General features: G+C 42.5%; 1 protein-coding gene across 1 annotated transcript in view; it reads left to right on the forward strand.

The window, feature by feature from the left end:
- The first annotated feature begins 3,678 nt into the window (after positions 1-3,678).
- Positions 3,679-23,870, forward strand: part of LOC311133613 (ADP-ribosylation factor GTPase-activating protein 1-like) — a 31,656-nt gene continuing 11,464 nt past the window's right edge. The window contains exons 1-5 of the mRNA XM_084167132.1: positions 3,679-3,864; positions 4,191-4,261; positions 9,458-9,567; positions 9,844-10,015; positions 10,180-10,280. Of these exons, the coding sequence (XP_084023258.1) occupies positions 4,202-4,261; positions 9,458-9,567; positions 9,844-10,015; positions 10,180-10,280 (443 nt within the window). The 5' untranslated portion in view covers positions 3,679-3,864; positions 4,191-4,201. The remainder of the gene's footprint in view (positions 3,865-4,190; positions 4,262-9,457; positions 9,568-9,843; positions 10,016-10,179; positions 10,281-23,870) is intronic.

Genomic DNA, 23,870 nt, shown 5'->3' on the forward strand with positions numbered 1-23,870 from the left:
TTCCCTGCCTAAGCAAGTTCTGTCTGACTCTGGTATCCTAACTGAGAAGAATGGGATAAAAAGTATCATTTTTTATCTTGGCAGGCTTTTTATTTGAGAGAAACTTAATTGGCCCTGGTCAGTCAATCGACTGCTCTTCCCACTGCTAGCATCTAGCTGACTTGACGGTTAACCCGCCAACTTCTAGTGAATCTTTGTTTTCATTTCAACAATTTACTATCTGTGATGTGCTAGATGCATTGTTTAAGATTTATGTTTTAAAAAATCCACTGGGGCTGGTATGCTTAACTCATTTTTGCTGCAGCTCTCTGTCCCCCCTGATTGCTGAATCATTAACCCATATTTGTAACCTGACGATTATATCTAGTAATATCCCCAAGGTTTGGAAGGCAGCCCATTTATTCCCACTTCACAAAGGTGTTGACCCTTGTGACCTAAATAATTATTGCCCTATTTCTAAACTTTCTTGCCTAGATATAATATTATAATCATTAATTAATTCTCAGCTAAGATCCTTCTTATCTTTGAAATGTATTCTAAATGTACATCAGTAGGGTTTTAGACCAGGTCATAGCACTATCTCTGCTGCCTAATGGCGTATTATTATATTATTAGTTATAAATGATGTGATTAACAACATTGTGCTGCCCTCTTCATTGGCCTGTCAAAGGCTTCCAATACTGTTGATCACTCACTGCTAATTCAGAGGCTTTCCTCAATTGGCCTAGACCAGGCTGCATGTAACTGGTTTAAAAATTACTTGACAGATAGAACTCAATGTGTACTTACTGATGGTGTTAAATCAGGTTTCTTTGATATTACGAAAGGTGTCCCGCAAGGGTCAATTCTGGGTCCTGTACTTTTTACTGTTTACATTAACAATATCGACTTTTCTGTAAAAAAAAATGTAACCTGCACTTGTATGCCGATGATACTGTTGTGTACGTTTTTGCCCCCACGGTTGACCAGGCGCTATCTGAACTACAGTCTGCCTTCATTGTACTGCAAAAAAAAATATCTACCTGAAATTAGTATTGAATGCAGATAAAACTAAGTATATGTTGTTCTCTAGAGCGCATAAAAATAACAAATTTAAGCACACAGTGCCTTCAGAAAGTATTCAGACCCCTTGACCTTTTCCACATGTTATTACGTTACAGCCTTTTAAAAAAATGGATTAAAAAAACTAAAATTCTCAGCAATCTACACACAATACCCCATAATGACAAAGTGAAAACAGGTTTTTAGAAATCTTTGCAAATGTATTAAAAACAAAAAAACAGAAATACCTTATTTACATAAGTATTCAGACCCTTTGCTATGAGATTCGAAATTGAGTTCAGGTGATCATTGATCATGCTTGAGATGTTTCTACAACTTGATTGGAGTCCACCTGTGGTAAATTAAATTGATTGGACATGATTTGGAAAGGCACACACCTGTCTATATAAGGTCCCACAGTTGACAGTGCATGTCAGAGCAAAAACCAAGCCATTAGATCGAAGGAATTGTTCGTAGAGCTCCGAGACAGGATTGTGTCGAGGCACAGACCTGGGGAAGGGAACCAAAACATTTCTGCAGCATAGAAGTTCCCCAAGAACACAGTGGCCTCCATCTTTCTTAAATGTTAGAAGTTTGGAACCACCAAGGCTCTTCCTAGAGCCGGCCGCCTGACCAAACTGAGCAATCGGGGGAGAAGGACCTTGGTCAGGGAGGTGACCAAGAACCCAATGGTCACTCTGACAGAGCTACAGAGTTCCTCTGTGAGAGACCTGAAAATAGCTGTGCAGCAACGCTCCCCATCCAACCTGACAGAGTTTGATGTCACATAGGTTGATACATTGCTATGTTTTCATTTATAAAGCCCTTTTCCAAAAATTCCCACTGTACCTAACATCTTTACAACATGTTTGACACTTACCACACCCGGTCTCAGGGATGGCTAACTCTGGAAATTCCTTTGGTCTCTACTGAGTTAGATAAATCAGCTTTTAGTTTTCTTGCACCTTATTTGTGGAACAGTCTTCAAAATGTTCTTTAATTTGATGTTTTGATGCCCCTAGGGCAATCCAGAAAGTTGAATGAGGACCTTATTACTGATGAATGTGTTTGTTTTTTATGACTGTGTTTTTCTTTCTGCTTGCATTTTGTATTTATATTTTGATGTGTGTATTTTCTGTAACTTGGTGTCAGTATGACTCCCTGATAAAATAAAGGTTAAATAAATAAAAATAAAAAGGTTAGGCTGTGGGTTTAGGGTAGGCACTTCCAAAGGATTCTTGATAGCACTGACCACCAACAAATCGTGATGTTTGAGGACCACTGTTCCGGTTCAGGAAAAAGATGGTGGAAGTGGATGCTGAGTTCAAATCAAGCAGCGTGTCGAGCAAAGTTGGTGAAATCGAATGTTCTGAATGGACAACCGTAGTAGTGAAAACTGGAACAAAAAGGAAATTGTCTAAAATTGGATACGTGTATGATAATGAATCGCTTCTTATTGGGATGCGTTTGTTGAGTAAGGATGTAAATTATATGTTGGAAACCCGTTTGAGGTCTTGAAAATGGTGAAGTATGCGCTGGGAAAAGTGGAGTCTGTCAGAGTGACCAGGAGTGGTCTTATTTTGATTAATTGTATTTCTGAAGAACAGAGGAAGATTGCAGTGAGCCTCAAAATAATCAGAACAACATAAGTTTTGTGTTTTGAACTTCGGAGTAGAGCACCCGTCAAAGGAGTCACCTCAGGGGTGACGACGGATATTCAGGTTGAATACCTGAAGAAAATTCATGGTGTGGTTGGTGCCCGGCATCTGACCCGCTGGGTGAATGGAGAAAAATAAGAAAGTCTGTCGTTCCTGTTGTATTTTAATAGAGAGCAAATACCTACGCATGTGAAGCTTGGTTATGTAAGATACACAGTAAGAGCTTCGTCCCCAAACCATTTCAGCGTAAGAATTGTAAAGGATTTGACCATGTTTCAAGTGTGTGCAGACGGACAGAGTATATTGAAGAACGGTGTGTAGGTAGGACAACCTGTGTTGCAATTCTGGTGGGGATCTTGACCCCGAGTTCCTGGAGTGCCCTGTAAGGGTGAAGGAGATTGAGGTGGCAAAAGTTAGAGCGGTCAATCGAATCTCCTATGTGAAGGCGATTAAAAAAGAACTGAGAAAACAAGTGATGCTAGAGAAGATATGGTAGTGGACGCACCACAGCCTGTTGTAAATGTTTGCTGCCAGTCAAAAGATACCGTGTATTAAAAAGGTGGATTTTGTGGCATTCATTTTATAAACTGTACGGCACAAGTCTCAAAGAAGTCTAAGAAACTGGACATTATTGTGGCTGCGACAGAAACGTTTTTGGGACTTAAGGATTTTACATCTGAAGACTTGCAAGGGGTACTGGCACCTGAAGACCCGCCCTCCCAGGTTCCTCTTGAACCTGTGTAGGGATCAGATCTGTTTTATTTATTTTTAATAAAATTTATTTGAAGTAGTTTTTATTTTTTTGGTAGTTTTTTGGGGGGTATTTTGTTCCATTTTGAGGAATCCTGTTTCCATACATTGTGCGATCGCCAATATACGATAGAAGAAGAAGAAGAAGAAGAAGAAGAAGAAGAAGAAGAAGAAGAAGAAGAAGAAGAAGAAGAAGAAGAAGAAGAAGAAGAAGAAGAAGAAGAAGAACGATGCTTTTCCCATAATGCATTGCAATGCCAACGTAGGCAAATCTGCCATCAGCTAGCGTTCGTAGCTCTTCTCAATGGACGTAATTTGAGCTGACACATATTTTCCATACATTTTAACTCCACGTCTTTAGCAAAAAGCCATATCGAACTAAGCAACTCAGACGCTTTCTACATTACCCAGCCTGGTAAGAGACTAGCAGTAGCACAGTAGCTAACATCAGCTAGCTAGCTACCGGCGTTATCCAGACGGCGCTCCAGATACACAATATATCATACATAGACTATTGAATGCCATTCAGGTTTCTAGTTGCTGTCAGTTCGTATTTTCATTGTTTTCGAATATTGTTGATTATTTAGCTAGATAACTAGCTATGGCTTTCAAAGCCTGTCCAAGGCTGCCTAAATTAGCCGCTTGGTAGCTAGCTAGTGCCTGGTGCTTTGATGGCTCGGTGATAAGAGATACATGGGACGTGATTTCTGTGTAAGATTGATAATGATTACTATCTTTCAGTGTCAGTCAAAATGGCAAGCCCAAGGACTAGAAGAGTTTTGAAGGAAGTGAGAACTCAGGAAGAAAACAACGTGAGTAACTACTGTTGGATAGCTAACGACATTAGCTTGCTGTTTGAGCAGTATAGCCAAAGATACAGTGCCTTCGGAAAGTATTCAGACCCCTTGACTTTTTCAACATGGACGTTACAGCCTTATTTTAAAATTGATTGAATTTTTTGATTGAAATCCTCAGCAATCTACACACTACCCCATAATGACACAGTGAAACAGTTTTTTAGAAATTGTTGCTAATTTATTAAACATTACAAACATAAATACCTTATTTACAGAAGTATTCAGACCCTTTGCAATGAGACTCGAAATTAGTTCCGGTGCATCCTGTTTCCATTGATCATCCTTGAGATGTTTCTACAACTTGATTGGAGTCCACCTGTGGTAAATTCAATTGATTGGACATGATTTGGAAAGGCACACACCTGTCTATATAAGGTTCCACAATTGACAGTGCATGTCAGAGCAAAAACCAAGCCATGAGGTCGAAGGAATTATCTGTAGAGCGTCGAGACATGATTGTTGTCGAGGCACAGATCTGGGGAAGGGTACCAAAATATTTCTGCAGCGTTGAAGGTCCCCAAGAACAGTGGCCTCCATCATTCTGGACTAAGTTAAATTAAACTGAGCAATCGGGGGAGAATGGCCTTGGTCAGGGAGGTGACCAAGAAACTTATGGTCACTATGACAGAGCTCTGGAGTTCCTCAGTAGAGATGGGAGAACCTTCCAGAAGGACAACCATCTCTGCAGCACTCCACCAATCAAGCCTTTATGGTAGAGTGGCCAGACGGAGGCCACTCCTCAGTAAAAGGCACATGACAGCCCGCTTGGAGTTTGCCAAAAGGCACCTAAAGACTCTCAGACCATGAGAAACAAGATTGTCTGGTCTGATGAAACCAAGATTGAACTCTTTGGCCTGAATGCCAAGCGTCACGTCTGGAGGAAACCTGGCACCATCCCTATGGTGGTGGCAGAATCATGCTGTGGGGATGTTTTTCAGCGGCAGGGACTGGGAGACTAGTCAGAATCGAGGCAAAGATGAACTGAGTAAAGTACAGAGAGATCCTTGATGAAAACCTGCTTCAGAGCGCTCAGGACCTCAGACTGGGGCAAAGGTTCACCTTCCAACAGGACAACGACCCTAAGCACACAGCCAAGACAACGCAGGAGTGGCTTCGGGACAAGTCTTTGAATCTCCTTGAGTGGCCCAGCCAGAGCCCGGACTTAAACCTGATCGAACATCTCTGGAGAGACCTGAAAATAGCTGTGCAGCAATGCTCCCCATCCATCCTGACAGAGCTTCAGGATCTGCAGAGAAGAATGGGAGAAACTCCCCAAATACAGGTGTGCCAAGCTTGTAGTCATACCCAAGAGGACTTGAGGCTGTAATCGCTGCCAAAGGTGCTTCAACAAGGTACGGAGTAAAGGGTCTGAATACTTATGTAAATGTAATATTTCCATATTATAAACATTTCTAAAAACCTGTTTTTGCTTTGTCATTATGGGGTGTTGTGTGTAGATTGAGGGGGGGGGGGGGGAACAGTTGATTCAATTTTAGAATAAGGCTGTAACCTAACAAAATGTGGAAAAAGTCAAGGGATCTGAATACTTTCTGAAGACACTGTATATATCTAACCCAAGATGGTTCATCCATGTCTTTTTCAATGGGAGTAAATGAAGCATAGTGGGCAGAACAAGCAAGGAGGTGGGCAGAGCCAAGCACGACCAAGCGAGATCCTATTGGCATGTTCTGGCATGTATTTGCATATTTCTGTTAGGGAACACCTTCACTGTGAAGTGCATGTGTGCAATAGAGTGGTGTGGAGGAGGAGTGTCCAGAAGCGACTTCGCCATATTTTCTGGATTCAGGTTCACTCAAACATAGTTTTAAGCTTTGTTTTACTATTGACGGTTACAGCTGATTTTGGGAATGTATATCGATTTGCTCTCCTTAAATATTTGTAATCTGATGTATTCGTTTGTCACTTTAATTGTTTAATCCAACTTTTCGCCACTAGCTCCTGATATCACGGTATAAGAACTACAATCGGTGTCTTAAATTAGCCTAGTGCGCATGTGCACCCAGATATATCCTGTCCCAAGTTTGTTTTCCCTGGCTAAACTAGCTGGCTAGCTGAACTATGTTAGTTTTCGTCCTCATTACCAAACTTTATAAATACTGGACCCTCAACTTCAAAACTCCTTTGCTAGTTATACAATCATGTAACAAAGAAATTAGCTGGAAAGAAACTGGAAAAATATTTATTGTTTTGTTGAAAAGTCATGACTGGTTCGAGCTCTCTGTCATAAGACAACTGTGGCGAAGGATACCATTGCTACTTAATGTGGATCCAAGTTAAGTTTTGAGACCCATTGGCGTAGGGTAGGCTTGGGCGGTATCCAGATTGTCATACCTTCATACCGACCTTGTGCCATACTGGGATATTCAGTAATACCGGAACTAAACACAAGGGGGGCTTTTTTCAAACCCCACTGATACTCTGTAATCCAAAGGTTAGCAATGCTAACAAGTACATGTAGAATCTCATAGAGAATGCTAACTAAATGCCAATGAATGCATTGTGAACATTTTATACAGTCTCTGACCTAAAGTATACAAGTAACTAAAAAATGCTACTCACAGTGTGCTACATGCACAAAACAAATATTAGACAGCAAGTCTCTTGATCCAGGAGGGGATTCTCTGCTGTTACCAAGCAAATGCTTGATTTTGGAAGAAGCTAACCACTTAGCTAAATAGCTATTAAATTAACAAACCAAATGCACAACTGCAGAGCAATTAGCACATTTTAAACAGGTAACTTAATAGTTATAAGATATCTAGCTGGCTAACATTTAGTTGTGAATTCCATACTGTAACTAGATCACCTGGCACATGCTGCACAACAGTGAGTGACTCACAAGGTTCCGGTCTCGTTTTTGTGTGCTTGTAAACAAACACCAAGTGACTGGGGACTACCGGTAAGCTTCATAATGAAAAATTGTGTGACAGGTGAAATAAAGAATGCAATCTTTATCTCCTAACATATTGCACAATTTGACTGCAGGTATTTAATTAAAAAGTATGTACAAATATTCACATTTATTTAAAAAAATTCAAGTAAATAGTTTTGACGATATTGAAAACCCATCCCGTAGCTTTTTCTAAATACCACGGTATACCGCCCAAGCCTAGCGTAGGGTAAGCTGGACGTTTCTGACTGGTCTAGGAACTGTGACAGTGGGCAGCCTCTCCCCACTTGGTTCGATGGGATATGTAGGGGATTTGCCAACACAGCCAGATATGTACACAGTTAAGGCTTGGCGACATGTTGAAGTAATTTGAATTTGATGTTTTTGCAAGATATTCCAAATGCCTGTATCAGAAATATCAAGGTTTTTGTATTTTTTTGTTTTTATGAACGTTTATGTCCGCTTGTTCTCATGTCTTTTTGGTCTCGTGTCCTTCGCTCCTTCTGTGCTGTGTGCACCTTCCCATTTAAATAAAATAAAATAAATAAATTGGTCATTTAGCAGACGCTCTTATCCAGAGCGACTTACAGGAGCAATTAGGGTTAAGTGCCTTGCTCAAGGGCACATCGACAGATTTTTCACCTAGTCGGCTCGGGGATTACAACCAGCAACCTTTTGGTTACTGGCACAACGCTCTTAACCACTAAGCTACCTGCAGCCCTATTTACAGCAGAGACCTGAATATAATGACGAGATGCTCATGTCGCCGCACTATCAATGGAAGTCGTTGTCCCGAAGGCGGGGCGTTTTTGCAGAGGTCTTAGTTGTGCAATTTTACATCTCAAGTGAACAAATGTGCATGAAAACTAGTGTCTCGTTGAATGAAAACAAACACTACTGTTGACCAATCACCGAAGGGGCGTAGACTACGGCCACCAAACTTCGACTTGCCTCAATAAATTTTTTGGTTAATAATATATAAATAATATGCCATTTAGCAGACGCTTTTATCCAAAGCGACTTACAGTCATGCGTGCATACATTTTTTTTTTGTGTATGGGTGGTCCCGGGGATCGAACCCACTACCTTGGCGTTACAAGCGCCGTGCTCTACCAGCTGAGCTACAGAGGACCAACAAAACGAACAACAACGTCACAATGTTATCATATTATCTGCACAAACTGTTTCAACTGGGAAGCATGCGACAGGCTTTAAACAAACAAAAACGCCACAAATTTGTCATACAGACTCTCAGACCATGAGAAACAAGATTCTCTGGTCTGATGAGACCAAGATTGAACTCTTTGGCCTTAATGCCAAGTGTCACGTCTGGAGGAAACCTGGCACCATCCCTATGGTGAATCATGGTGGTGGCAGCATCATGCTGTGGGGATGTTTTTCAGCGGCAGGGACTGGGAGACTAGTCAGGATCGAGGAAAGCTGAACGGAGCAAAGTACAGAGAGATCCTTGATAAAAACCTGCTCCAGAGCGCTCAGGACCTCAGACTGGGGTGAAGGTTCACATTCTAACAGGACAACGACCCTAAGCACACAGCCAAGACAACGCAGGAGTGGCTTCGGGATAAGTCTCAATGTCCTTGAGTGGCCCAGCCAGAGTCTGGACTTGAACCCGATCGAACATCTCTGGAGAGACCTGAAAATAGCTGTGCAGCAACGCTCCCCATCCAACCTGACAGAGCTTGAGAGGATCTGCAGAGAAGAATGGGAGAAACTCCCCAAATACAGGTGTGCCAAGCTTGTAGCGTCATACCCAAGAAGACTCGGTTGTAATCGCTGCCAAAGGTGCTTCAACAAAGTACTGAGTAAAGGGTCTGAATACTTATGTAAATGTAATATTTCCTGTTTTTTCTTTGTCATTATGGGGTATTGTGTGTAGATTGATGAGGGAAAAAAACAATTGAATCAATTTTAGAATAAGGCTGTAATGTAACAATGTGGAAAAAGTCAAGGGGTCTGAATACTTTACAAATGCACTGTATGTGTGAACTGTTTTGACTGGGAAGCATGCGTCACGCTTTAGTCACTACTTGATTGCCCAAGGCAGGGCAGGGCCTAGGCTGAACTAGCTAAAGTTTTATATGGACACTGGAGTTAACCATCGCTAAGGCTGAACAATCTCTGCTGATATATTCAATGTGATAATTGTCCAGTGTCCACATTCACTTTTTCAATATCGACAACGACATCAAATAGACAACAATTCCCCCTCCTTTTCTCAGCTTTGCTTTGAGTGTGGGGGCTTCAACCCTCAATGGGTTAGTGTGACCTATGGGATCTGGATTTGTCTGGAGTGTTCTGGCAAACACAGAGGCTTGGGAGTACACCTTAGGTGAGTAACTTCAAAGTTCCAAAAGGACAATTTTGCTGATTGTGTTGGGAGTTATGCTTGCCAGCAGAGGCTTGTCTATGTGCATGAATGTCAAAATCCTCTCTTATCCTGGATACATTGTTTATTGCTTTCAGCCATGCTCTTCTAAGATGATGATTAGCAGTTATATTCTTTGTTAACCCACCATACCCAGCAGCCATTGACAGTTCTTCTTTCCTGACTGTTAGTCAGTGTGTTTGGAAGAATTGAACCCCCGATGTGATCTCTGTACTTTAGCTTTGTGCGCTCTGTTACCATGGACAAGTGGAAGGACATTGAGCTGGAGAAGATGAAGGCGGGAGGGAATGGAAAGTTCCGTATGTTTCTGGAACTCCAAGATGATTACGATGCCACCTGGACCATGCAGGACAAATATAACAGCAGAGCTGCTGCACTTTTCAGAGACAAGGTGAGGAAGCCTCACTCTCATGAGTCATAATTTAATGGTAATGCGCTGCACAATTGCCGGGGACACTCCAAATGTCCATTTATGGATTTCCAATGCTAATATCAGACAGGACGTATAAAATGGTCTCACTCACTTAATTCCATGCCTCTGTATTCCATTGACAGGTTGCAACCATTGCAGAAGGGAAGGAGTGGTCTATTGAAACTTCCTCTGTCAAGGACTGGACTCCACCTCAGCCCAAGACAGGACTTTCGTCGTCTCGTCGGTAAGTAGGGCTGGGCGATATATTTAATTCAAATTTGTTTTTGCATGATATTCCAAATACCTGTATTGGAAGAATCAAGGTTTTGTGTAGTTCATTTTTCTGAGCGTTTATGTCCACATGTTCTCATGTTGTCTTTTTGGTTTTGTCTACTTCGCTCCTTCTGTGCTGTGTGCACCTTCCCATTTACACCAGAGATCTGAATATAATGACGAGATGCTCATGTCTCCGCACTATCAATGGAAGTCGTTGTCCCGAAGGCGGGAAGGCAGGCGACAAGCTTAGGTCCAAAATAAGCCCATATAAATGCATTGGACATATTTTTGACTGATTTATGGTGAGAGTGAAACCTCATGGGTTCGTATGGTCATGAAAATCCTGGAAAAGTCATAGAATTATTACATTTTGTTTTCCAGGCCTGAAAAAATTTAGCAAAATTATAAAATCCGAAAAGGTCTGGAAATGAATGTAGTAAATTTCCGTTCATGTAATTTATTTAAGCACCGTTTTTATCAATCAAATAAATTATCAACACATCAGCCAGGATCAGAATGGCACTTTGCAAGTGTGCAAGACGAGTGGGGCTGTTGCTTAAAGGCGTCCGCATTCTTTCCAGCCGAAACAATTCGGAAGAGTTTGTGCATATACACTGAACATAATATTTACATTTTAGTCATTTAGCAGACGCTCTTATCCAGAGCGACTCACAGTTAGTGAGTGCATACATATATAAACAAAACAATTTCAAAGATTCTGCTGAGTTACAGTTCATATAAGGAAATCAGACAATTGAAATAAATTACACTCTAATCTATGGATTTCACATGACTGGGAATACAGATATGCATCTGTTGGTCACAGATACCTTTAAAAAAAAAAAAAAGTAGGGGCGTGGATCAGAAAACCAGTCAGTATCTGGTGTGACCACCATTTGCCTCATGCAGCACGACACATCTCCTTCGCATAGAGTTGATCAGGCTGTTGATTGTGGCCTGTGGAATGTTGTCCCACTCCTCTTCAATGGTTGTGCGAAATTGCTGGATATTGGCAGGAACTGAAACACGCTGTCGTACGCGTCGATCCAGAGCATCCCAAACATGCTCAATGGGTGACATGTCTGGCGAGTATGCAGGCCATGGAAGAACTGGAACATTTTCAGCTTCCAGGAATTGTGTACAGAGCCTTGCAACATGGGGCGGTGCATTATCATGCTGAAACATGAGGTGATGGCGGTGGATGAATGGCACAACAATGGGCCTCAGGATCACGTCACGGTATCTCTGTGCATTCAAATTGCCATCAATAAAATGCAATTGTGTACGTTGTCCGTAGCTTATACCTGCCCGTACCATAACCCCACTGCCACCATGAGGCACTCTGTTCACAACGTTGACATCAGCAAACCGCTCTCCCACATGACGCCATACATTCTGTCTGCCATCTGCCCTGTACAATTGAAACCAGGATTCAACCGTGAAGAGCACACTTGTCCAGTGGCCATGGTACAGTGGCTTGCGAAAGTATTCACCCCCTTGGCATTTTTCCTATTTTGTTGCCTTACAACCTGGAATTACACAACATGCCTACCACTTTGAAGATGCAAAATATTTATTGTGAAACAAACAAGAAATAAGACAAAAAAACAGAACTTGAGCGTGCATAACTATTCACCCCCCCCGAAGTCAATACTTTGTAGAGACACCTTTTGCAGCAATTACAGCTGCAAGTATCTTGGGGTATGTCTCTATAAGCTTGGCACATCTAGCCACTGGGATTTTTGCCCATTCTTCAAGGCAAAACTGCTCCAGCTCCTTCAAGTTGGATGGGTTCCGCTGGTGTACAGCAATCTTTGTCATACCACAGATTCTCAATTGGATTGAGGTCTGGGCTTTGACTAGGCCATTCCAAGACATTTAAATGTTTCCCCTTAAACCACTCGAGTGTTGCTTTAGCAGTATGCTTAGGGTCATTGTCCTGCTGGAAGGTGAACCTCCGTCCCAGTCTCAAATCTCTGGAAGACTGAAACAGGTTTCCCTCAAGAATTTCCCTGTATTTAGCGCCATCCATCATTCCTTCAATTCTGACCAGTTTCCCAGTCCCTGCCGATGGAAAAACATCCCCACAGCATGATGCTGCCACCACCATGCTTCACTGTGGGGATGGTGTTCTTGGGGTGATGAGAGGTGTTGGTGTTGGGTTTGCGCCAGACACAGTGTTTTCCTTGATGGCCAAAAAGCTCAATTTTAGTCTCATCTCACCAGAATTACCTTCTTCCATATGTTTGGGGAGTCTCCCACATGGCTTTTGGCGAACACCAAACGTGTTTGCTTATTTTATTTCTTTAAGCAATGGCTTTTTTCTGGTCACTCTTCCGTAAAGCCCAGCTCTGGAGTGTATGGCTTAAAGTGGTCCTATGGACAGATACTCCAATCTCCGCTGTGGAGCTTTGCAGCTCCTTCAGGGTTATCTTTGGTCTCTTTGTTGCCTCAGATTAATGCCCTCCTTGCCTGGTCTGTGAGTTTTGGTGGGCGGCCCTCTCTTGGCAGGTTTGTTGTGGTGCCATATTCTTTCAATTTTTTAATAATGGATTTAATGGTGCTCCGTGGGATGTTCAACGTTTCTGATATTTTTTTATAACCCAACCCTGATCTGTACTTCTCCACAACTTTGTCCCTGACCTATTTGGAGAGCTCCTTGGTCTTCATGGTGCTGCTTGCTTGGTGGTGCCCCTTGCTTAGTGGTGTTACAGATTCTGGGGCCTTTCAGAACAGGTGTGTGTATATATACTGAGATCATGTGACACTTAGGTTGCAAACAGGTGGACTTTATTTAACTAATTATGTGACTTCTGAAGGTAATTGGTTGCACCAGATCTTATTTAGGTGCTTCATAGCAAAAGGGGTGAATATATATATATGCATGCATCACTTTTCCGTTATTTATTTTTTAGACTTTTTGAAACAAGTTATTTTTTTCATTTCACTTCACAAATTTGGACTATTCTGTATATGTCCATTACATGAAATCCAAATAAAAATCCATTTGAATTACAGGTTGTAATGCAACAAAATAGGAAAAACCGCAACGGGGATGAATACTTTTGCAAGGCACTGTAGGTGAGCATTTGCCCACTGAAGTCAGTTATGACACCGAAGTTCAGTCAGGTCAAGACCCTGGTGAGGACGACGAGCACACAGATGAGCTTCCCTGAGACTGTTTCTTACAGTTTGCAGAAATTCTTCAGTTGTGCAAACCCAGTTTCATCAGCTGTCCGGGTGGCTTGTCTCAGACCATCCCGCAGGTGAAGAAGCCGGATGTGGAGGTCCTGGGCTGGCGTGGTTACACGTGGTCTACGGTTGTGAGGCCGGTTGGACGTACCGTTCTCTAAAACAACGTTGGAGGCGGCTTATGGTAAAGAAATTAAATTAACATTAAATTCTCTGGCAACAGCTCTGGTGGACATTCCTGCAGTCAGCATGCCAATTGCGTGCTCCCTCAATTTGAGACATCTGTAGCGTTGTGTGACAAGACTGCACATTTTAGTGGCCTTTTATTGTCCTCAGCACAAGGTGCACCTGTGTAATGATCATGCTGTTTAATCATCTTCTTGATATGCCACACCTGTCAGGTGGATGGATTATCTTGGCAAAGGAGAGATGCTCACTAACAGGGATGTAAACAAATTTGTGCCCAATTTGAGAGAGATACGCTTTTTGTGCGTATGGAACATTTGTGGGATCTTATTTCAGCTCATGAAACATGGGACCAACACTTTACATGTAGCATTTATATATTTTTTCAGTATATGACATTTTGTGACGTTTTTTTCGACTTCGGTAATAGTTTTTTCGGTTGTTCGGGCACCCCATTTGTTTTCTTGAGGCAAGTATGTCGGTAGGCGACATCTACGCCCCTTCGTCAGTGATTGGTCAACAGTAGGGATACTTCAGTAAAGTCTTTGTTGTCATTCATTGAGAGAACTCGTTTTCATGCACATTTTTTCATTGCGAAATACTGTACCAAACATCTTAGTTAGATGTCAAATTGCGCGGCTAAGATCTCCTTGGCAAAAATGTCAAAAATTAATGACAGCTTTCTTGAGTTATCTTAGATTAATTCTGACTATTTTGAGGAAGTGTATACTGACTACGGCTTCTCAATGGACAAACTGTAGTCTTTTAAGGGAGTATGTGAGCGCACTCATTCGGTTCGGCTAGCCGAGTTCGGCTAGGGGCCAGCCGAACTGAAGCATGCTGATTCCTTAAGGAGAGAGAGACATTCGGACATTGCAGCAGTAGGTAGGCCTATAAAATATGTTAGAGAACAGACTAATAACTACTGTAGGTAGCCAATTCAAAACATACACTTTATATACAAAAGTATGCGGACACCCCTTCAAATTAGTGGATTCGACTACTTCAGCCACACCTGTTGCTGACAGGTGTATAAAATCGAGCACACCGCCATGCAATCTCCATATACAAACATTGTCAGTAGAATGGCCCGTACTGAAGAGATCAGTGACGTTCAACGTGGCACTGTTATAGGATGCCACTTTTTCAACAAGTCAGTTTGTCAAAATTCTGCCCTGCTAGAGCTGCCCCGGTCAACTGTAAGTGTTGTTATTGTGAAGTGGAAACGTGTAGGAGCAACAACTGCACAGCCACAAAGTGGTAGGCCACACAAGCTCACAGAACGGGACCGCTGAGTGCTGAAGCGCGCAGCATGTAAAAATCGTCTGTCCTCGGTTGCATCACTCACTACCGAGTTCCGAACTGCCTCTGGAAGCAACGTCAGGACAAGAACTGTTCGTCGGGAGCTTAATGTAATGGGTTTCCATGGCCGAGCAGCCACACAAGCCTAAAATCACCATGCGCAATGCCAAGCGTCGGCTGGAGGGGTGTAAAGCTCGCCACCATTTGACATTCACGCTTCACAATCTGGCAGTTTGACGGACAAATCTAGGTTTGGTGGATGCCAGGAGAACGCTACCTGCCCGAATGCCTAGTGCCAACTGTAAAGTTTGGTGTTGGAGGAATAATGGTCTGGGGCTGTTTTTCATGGTTCAGGCTAGGCCCTTTAGTTCCAGTGAAGGGATATCTTAAAGCTACAGCATACATTGACATTCTAGACGATTCTGTGCTTCCGACTTTGTGGCAACAGTTTGGGTAAGGCCCTTTCCTGTTTCAGCATGACAATGCCTTTGTGCACAAAGCGAGGTCCATACAGAAATGGTTGTTGAGATCGGTGTGGAAGAACTTGACTGGCCTGCACAGAGCACTGACCTCAACCCCATCAAACACCTTTGGGATGAATTGGAACGCCGACTGCGAGCCAGGCCTAATCATCCAACATCAGTGTCCGACCTCACTAATGCTCTTGTGGCTGAATGGAAGCAAGTCCCTGCTGCAATGCTCCAACATCTAATGGAAAGCCTTCCCAGAAGAGTGGAGGCTGTTATAGCAGCAAAAGGGGGACCAACTCCATATTAACGCCCATGATTTTGGAATGAGATGTTCGACGAGCAGGTGTCCACATACTTTTGGTCATGTAGTGTAGCTTTGGGTCTCCCTCCATGGGTGCGCGATGGGTGAAGATCTGGTACATACTGGGGCCATAGGTTTCTTTGTTGGCCATAAGGATGGCATAAATGCCGGTCGTGCAGGATATGAGGCCGTGGAGATTGTGGATGCCAGACTGGTCTTGGATCCTGAAGTGGCGGGCCAGGAACAGGGTGAGGTACCTGTATCCCATGAAGCAGGCGGTGCAGCCCATGACCTCCAGGGCATAGGCGGCTGCAGGGGAGATCATCATGTCCATGGCCCCAACAGTCACACCACCCTCCAGAGTCACATTCTGAATCTCGGCCATGGTGATCTAGCCTCTCTTGTTGAATAGGGCAGAGTGGAGGCTGTTATAGCAGCATGATTTTGGAATGAAATGATCGATGAGCAGGTGTCCACATACCTTTGGACATGTACTGTTACTGTATCTTATATCCTCTGGGTAACTGACCACATATTGAGTTTCTCGGTCTTGTCTCCGTGTTGAATACATTTGTTCTCGGTCTTGACTCGGTCTCACAGTGAGAACTCGTAATTCCTTCCCGAGACCAGTGGAGTGTAAAACTCATTATCAGCTTCCATTTAGTCAGCGCATAAAACTGCTTCGCCAGCCCAAATATGTACACTCCTTTCTTTAAACATGACTATCTTAACAGCCTTTATATCTATTATAGACATGTTCGCAGTGGCAAAACAATAGGCCTTCAGTGTGTGACAGCTTCGTGATTCTGAAAGGACAGCAACCGTAATACCAGCGCACTATGCACTTTTTGTAAAAAACTAAGGGACGGTGGTGTAGTGGAGGGAGGGTTATGCAGGTATAAGCCATGTACCCACTTTTTTTTTCAGTGGGTATTGCGTATACTCACTACTTATTCCCTATTGATGCGTATCAAAGTAGTGTAGTGGAGGTATACGATTTATCAATTATGTAGTACAATCGAGAAGTCATGCACAAAGTAGCCTAAACAATCGCAAAGCATATGAAATATATTCACATGCGAGCCGCACACAGCCTAGTTGCAGCGGAATATCATCTGCAGGCATCAAGAGTGCGCAGCTCTCAACTGGTTTTGGCATGGAGTAGTTCACAGAAGAATGACTTCAGTATCCGGTAGGGTAGGAAAGACGTTTCAACTTATATCTACCAGTAAATGCTAACTAAGGCAACAATGGGTATTCAAACCAGGTATTGGAAAAGTTTAGAGACCTCTGGTGGCATGTCTTGTGGGGTATGCATGGGTGTCCGAGCTGTGTGCTAGTAGTTGAAACAGACAGCTCGGTACATTCAGCTTGTCAACACTTCTTACAAAAACAAGTAGTGATGAAGTCAATCGCTCTTCCACTTTGAGCCATGAGAGATTGACATGCATATCATTAATGTTAGCTCCCCGTGTACTTTTAAGGGCCAGCCGTGCTGCCCTGTTCTGAGCCAATCCTAATTTTCCTAAGTCCCTCTTTGTGGCACCTGTCGTGACGTGACTTACTTTAATGTATGACTGTTATTTATCGAATCACCTATCTATGTTTAATTGTCACTTGATTAAATTAATCATGTAACAATTAACTCATTAGGAATTTGGGGCACCACGGAAGAAGTTGTTTAACGAGTTACCATCTCCCGAATTAAACTCTTAGATATATATATGTTATATCGATAAGTCACTTATTAAATAATTACCTCTTATCAGTTGCATTCTGAACGTCACATAATCCTTGAACCTGCAAGAACCCTAACCTTATTGATGAATCAGCAATGCACAAATTGGCTTCATCATTTATTTACTAACTAAATAATAACACAATACAAACACACATAGGTTATTGATTACTAACGTAATACAATGAAAACAGGTCCCTAGTGGACTGGACTAACAATAGCATGGGTAGAAGGAGGGTCAGAGTGGAAGGGAGAGACAGTTTGAATCTCTATCGTGGTTACTTTGGAAACTACGCTCAGTCGGATTAGAAATGCAACATGTATTTACGTGTAGCTGTCCTCGATAGTTGAGTTGATGATGTAGGACTCTGGTTTGCCCACCAGAGATCCCAATGTCCTTGGTAGAGTTTCTGGTCGTAGTTGTGGTTAGAATGGATACTTCAGATGTACCAATGGTTGTCGGAGAGGGATTGTCCTTCTCACTTCGTGTCTTTAGTGAAATTTCTCTAGATGACTATTCATGCCAGCTGCAGACTGAAATGATAAGGTATAGTGCAGGGTTCCTCAATTAGATTTCCAAAAGGGCCAAATTTGGTCAGGCATGCCAAGCCGAGGGCCAACGTTTGTTTTTTTTGGCGACAGTTTTATGTTTTATCAGTTTTCACTTCTATTGTGATTTTATAATTATTAGTAGTCGTGTTAGGAGTCCAAAACCAACTATTTAATTATGAAATGCCCCTGGAGCATATTCTGTGCAAACAGTCAGCAAACAAAAAGTCCAGCAAACACATTCTCACACACACACACACACACACACAGCGCCCACTTCTGTCTGGAACACCCATGCTTTGGATATCTGCGTTCAGGCGGTCTTTCTAAGAGAAGAGACAGAAGGACAAACACAGACAGACAGAGATTTTTAGTTAGGTACTTTTCAAATGTGTTATCAGAATATGCCACATTAGTTTTTAAACTTTTTAAAATATGTGAACCAAATAATATCAAGCTGTTAACAACCAAAAGTGTTTGATATTAATGTGACAATATAATTAATTAGCTTTTATTTGTGTATTTGAAATTTTACTAACTAGTTGGATGCCATTTACTTTTATTTAAGCTGTGTAGCATATTTAGTAGGAAACATGCTATTAAATATGAAATGGTTATTTCATTGTAATAATTATTATACCACAAGAAGATTGAAAAATAGCAAAAAAGAGAAGTGAGAGCGACGGGATGAGGCAACCTTTCTGATGTCAGGCTTGTATTCTGTTGTGGCAATCCTGAGGCACTGTCCAAGATGTGAATCTGAGAGTCTGTTTCTGTCCTGGCTCTTGATAGCATTCATTGAAGAAAATGCTGATTCACAGATGTATGTTGAGGGGAACATCGTGAGTAGGAGCATTGCAATATCTCTGGTGTTTTTAAAACGAGCTTGGGGAACCACGTTGATCCAAAAGTCATTCACCAGTGCATCCTTGTGTTGAGCTTTGAGCAAATCAGATGTTCCCATCTCCAAGATTTCCATCTGAAGAGCAGCCTCATCTATGGAAGGCACCAGCTTTTTGGCCTCTGCAGTCCACTGGCTGTCAGCTGACACAGAAAACGGCTGTCTTACGAAGAGAAGGATGTCAGCTGAGAGTTTAGGGGAGCTTTCAAATCTTTCCTTGAAGTTTTCTGCCAGCCTGGAGACACAATCCTTCATTGCTGGATCTTCCTGCATTTTACTCTTCTCACAATGCTCACGCAGACGTGGAAAGTGCAACTTTCTCCCATGAATGTCTCTCTCCAGGAGGTGCAGCTTTGACCGGAAAGCTTCAATCGCCTCATACATGTCAGCAACTGTGTGGTTCTTGCCTTGTAGTCGCAGGTTAAGGTGATTTAGATGAGACATGATGTCACACAAGAAAGTAACATCTGATATCACCTTGTCAGTTAAAAAGCTCAAAAAGTCGCTGATTTTTCTGGGTAGTTTGCATTAAAACTGGCAGCATGAATAGAGTTAAAATGCCGCTTCAGATTGCCCGCTTTGATTACAGCTACAGTCTGCATGCATATTAAGCATGTGGGCTTAGCACTTGTGGTCCGGTAAAAAAAAGCAATACCTCTCAGTCCAGTCAGTTTTTAACTGACGGTTCTCCTGGTCTACCTTGCGTATCTTGACGAATGCCATGTATTTAATACTTTTTTGTGAGGAAGTGGTCAGTCCTTTTGATGAAAGAGGGTTAACTGGCGAGCGGCTGCGGCTACTGTGTGTGTGTGACACTACACTAGGTAGCTAGTCGAGTGGAGACGAGTACGCAAAGCGCGCGAAGCACGTCTTACGTATGCACACGGTAAAGGCCACAGGTCAAGGTGTGGGATCATTTCAAAATAAAGCAGAGCCGCGGATATTAAATTCATGTTTATTATTACAAGTGAATGCCAATGCTGTCAGTGTGGGCCAGACATTTGGCTCTTGCGGGCCGAATCTGGCCCGCGGGCCGCTTATTGGGGTTGGCTGGTCTAGTGCATTGTCTTCTTCTTCTTCACCTCATGTAGAGGTTGAGAGTTTCAGAGTTTCTCCATTTCAAACGTGTGGACTAACGTCACGTTTTCTGGTCTTTCTAGTCTAACCATTTTGTAACGTGTAGCTTCAGCTTCACGCTTCTTGGTCTTGTAGAGTGTCAACCATTTTAAGACGTGGAGTTTACTGGTCTGGTAGACATTCAACCATTTGCGACGTTTGGCTCACGTTTAACGTCTGCTGGTCTGTAGGGTTTCAACCATTTTAAGCCGTGGGGCTTGCTGGTCTGAGGTGAATTTCGTCACAAGGCTTTTTATGCACTCGGGGTAAAAGGGGCGTTCCATCATGTTTGCGCTCATCTGGGCGTGGCCACTGACTGAGAACAATTCAATATGGAAAACGATTATCTCATCTAGAATGCTTAAATCACATTATCTTCACAAGTGTTATTATACTTAATCATTTGTTTTATGCAACCATTAGATGCAAACCCCATAACTGGGAAGTGTACACCCCCAGAGATAGTTATGTTGTTCCACAGTCTTTAATAACATCACAACATAGTAACGAATTTGACATGATAGTTCTTTAAGTCCCCACCAACCGTCTTTTAAGTAGGAATATTGTTTCATTATCCACTTTTGGATGTTGGAGTCTTGGTGGGAAGACTTCCTTTTTCTCACAGGGAAATTTCCTCTCCCAATACTCTGCATGGCACGGAAAATAAAGTGCTGGAAGTTTGTTGTCAATGTGTTTACTGTGAAATAGCATTGTATCTGGTCAAACTATTTTTTACAGAAGTTTACTAAGGGTTGGTAACAGGCTGATTGGTCGGCTATTTGAGCCAGTAAAGGGGGCTTTACTATTCTTGGGTAGCGGAATGAGTTTTGCTTCCCTCCAGGCCTGAGGGCACACACTTTCTAGTTGGCTTAAATTGAAGATATGGCAAATAGGAGTGGCAATATCGTCCGCTATTATCCTCAGTAATTTTCCATCCAGGTTGTCAGACCCCTGTGGCTTGTCATTGTTGATAGAAAACAATCATTTTTTCACCTCTTCCACACTCATTTTACTGAAATCAAATCTTTATTTATCACATGCGCCGAATACAACAGGTGTAGACCTTACCGTGAAATGCTTACTTACAAGCCCTTAACCAACAATGCAGTTCAAGAAAGAGTAAAAATATTTATCAAATAAACTAAAGTAAAAAATAATACAAAGTAAAACAATAAAATAACAATAACGAGGCTATATACAGGGGGTACCGGTACCGAGTCAATTTGTACATGTAGGTAGGGGTAAAGTGACTATACATAGATAATAGACAGCGGTTAGCAGCAGTGTAGTCCCCTGTAGCTCAGTAGGTAGAGCATGGTGCTTGCAACGCCAGGGTTGTGGGTTCGTTTCTCACAGGGGCCAGTATGAAAATGTATGCACTCACTAACTGTAAGTCGCTCTGGGGTGTCAATGTAAATAGTCTGGGTGGCCATTTGATTAATTGTTCAACAGTCTTATGGCTTGAGGGTAGAAGCTGTTAAGGAGCCTTTTGGTACTAGACTTGGCGCTCCGGTACAGCTTGCCGTGCGGTAGCAGAGAGAACAGTCTACGACTTGGGTGACTGGAGTCTTTGACAAAAAATGTTTGGCCTTTCCTCTGACACCGCCTAGTGTGTGTGTGTGTGTGTATATATAGGTCCTGGATGGCAGGAAGCTTGGCCCCAGTGTTGTACTGGGCTGTACGCACTACACTCTGTAGCGCCTTACGGTCAGATGCCGATTAGTTGCCATACCAGGCGGTGATGCAACCGGTCAGGATGCTCTCTCTCTGATGCAGCTGTATAACTTTTTGAGGATCTGGGGACCCAGATGACTGTCTTGGTGTGTTTGGACCATGATAGATTGTTGTTGATGTGGACACCAAGGAACTTGAAACTCTCAACCCGCTCCACTACAGCCCTGTCGATGTCAAAGGGGGCCTGTTCGGCCCGCCTTTTACTGTAGTCCATGATCAGCTCCTTTGTCTTGCTCACATTGAGGGAAAGGTTGTTGTCCTGGCACCCCACTGCCAGGGTTCTGACCAACTCCCTATAGGCTGTCTCATCGTTGTCGCTGATCAGGCCTACCACTGTTGTGTCGTCAGCACAACAGTTTAGCCACTCGGTCGTAGGTGAACAGGGAGTACAGGAGGGGACTAAACACGCACCCCTGAATTCAAAAGTACAGCGCTTGTCTTTCATAATTTGGTCAGATATACTTGGATGTGTAGTGTCAGCGTTTTGTTGCTGGCATGTCATGCCTAAGTTTGCTAATCTTGCCAATGAAAACATAATTAAAGTAGTTGGCAATATCAGTGGGTTTTGTGATGAGTGAGCCATCTGTTTCAATGAATGATGGAGCAGAGTTTGCATTTTTTCCCAAAATGTCATTTAAGGGGCTCCAAAGCTTTTTCCTATAATTTTCTATAATTTATTTTTGTTTCATAGTGTAGTTTCTGTTTATTTAGTTTAGTCACATGATTTCTCAATTTGCAGTATGTTTGCCAATCGGTTGGGCTGCCAGACTTATTTGCCATACCTTTTGCCTCATCCCTCTCAACCATACTATATTTCAATCCAAGGGGATTTAACAGTTTTTACAGTCATTTTCTTAATGAGTGCTTGCTTATCAGTAACTGGAGTAAGCAATTTCATGTGTCAAGTGGAGCATCTGGTTGCTCCTCAGTACAGACCAGCAAATATTATTTACATCGTCAACATAAGAATCACTACACCACTTATTGTATGACCTCTTATAAACTAATTAGGCCCAGCCTTTGGAACTTTGGTTTTCCTAGATATGGCTACTTTATTGTGATCACTACATCCTATGGATTTGGATACTGCTTTTAAGCACATTTCTGAAGCATTAGTAAAGATGTGATCAATACATGTTGATGATTTCATTCTAGTGCTCTTTGTAACTACCCTGGTAGATTGACTGACCACCTAAACAAGGTTGCTGGCACTGGTTACAGTTAGAAGTTTTTTCTTGAGTGGGCAGCTTGATGAAAGCCTGTCAATATTTAGATCACCCATAAAATATACTTTTCTGTTTATCGCATACATTATCCAGATACTGACTGTTAGCACTTAGTGGTCCATAGCAGTTTCCCACAAGAATGGGCTTTAGGTGAGGCAGATGAACCTGTAGCCATATTATTTCAACAGTATTTAACATGAGATCCTCTCTGAGCTTTACAGCAGGGCTGCCCAACCCTCTTCCTGGAGATCTACTGTCCTGTAGGTTTTCAGTCCAACCCTAATTTAACATATCTGATTCAGCTAGTTAAGGTATTTTTGAGCAGCTAATAAGTAGAATCAGGTGTGTTAAATTAGGGTTGGTTTGAAAACGCACAGGACGGTAGATCTCCAGGAAGAGGGTTGGGCAGCCCTGCTTTACAGGAATGTGGTTCTGAATATAGACCGCAACACCGCTCCCGTTGGCATTTCTGTATTTTCGGTAGATGTTATAACCATGTATTGCTACCACTGTATCATCAAAGGTATTATCTAAGTGGGTTTCAGAGATAGTCAGAATATGAATGTCATCTGTTACAAGGAAGTTATTGACTTCATGAACCTTGTTTGTTAGGCTACATATGTTAATATGGGCTATTTTTAGCACTTTTCTGGGTTGCTTGATTTGTTTTTAATGCTTTACTCTGAAGTGTCATGACTCTCTCCTTGGTGAGGATTAAAGGTGCCAGATCAAAGTGGCAAATGGCTGACAGATAGCCAGACCCCCCCCCCCCCCCCCCCTCTCCCACAGGAGAGGAGAGGGGGAGTTGTGCTGGTTTTGACACCTTAACACCTGGTCATAAAT

The sequence above is a fragment of the Coregonus lavaretus genome, assembly GCF_964263955.1.
Source record: "Coregonus lavaretus genome assembly, chromosome: 8".
Lineage (NCBI taxonomy): Eukaryota > Metazoa > Chordata > Actinopteri > Salmoniformes > Salmonidae > Coregonus > Coregonus lavaretus.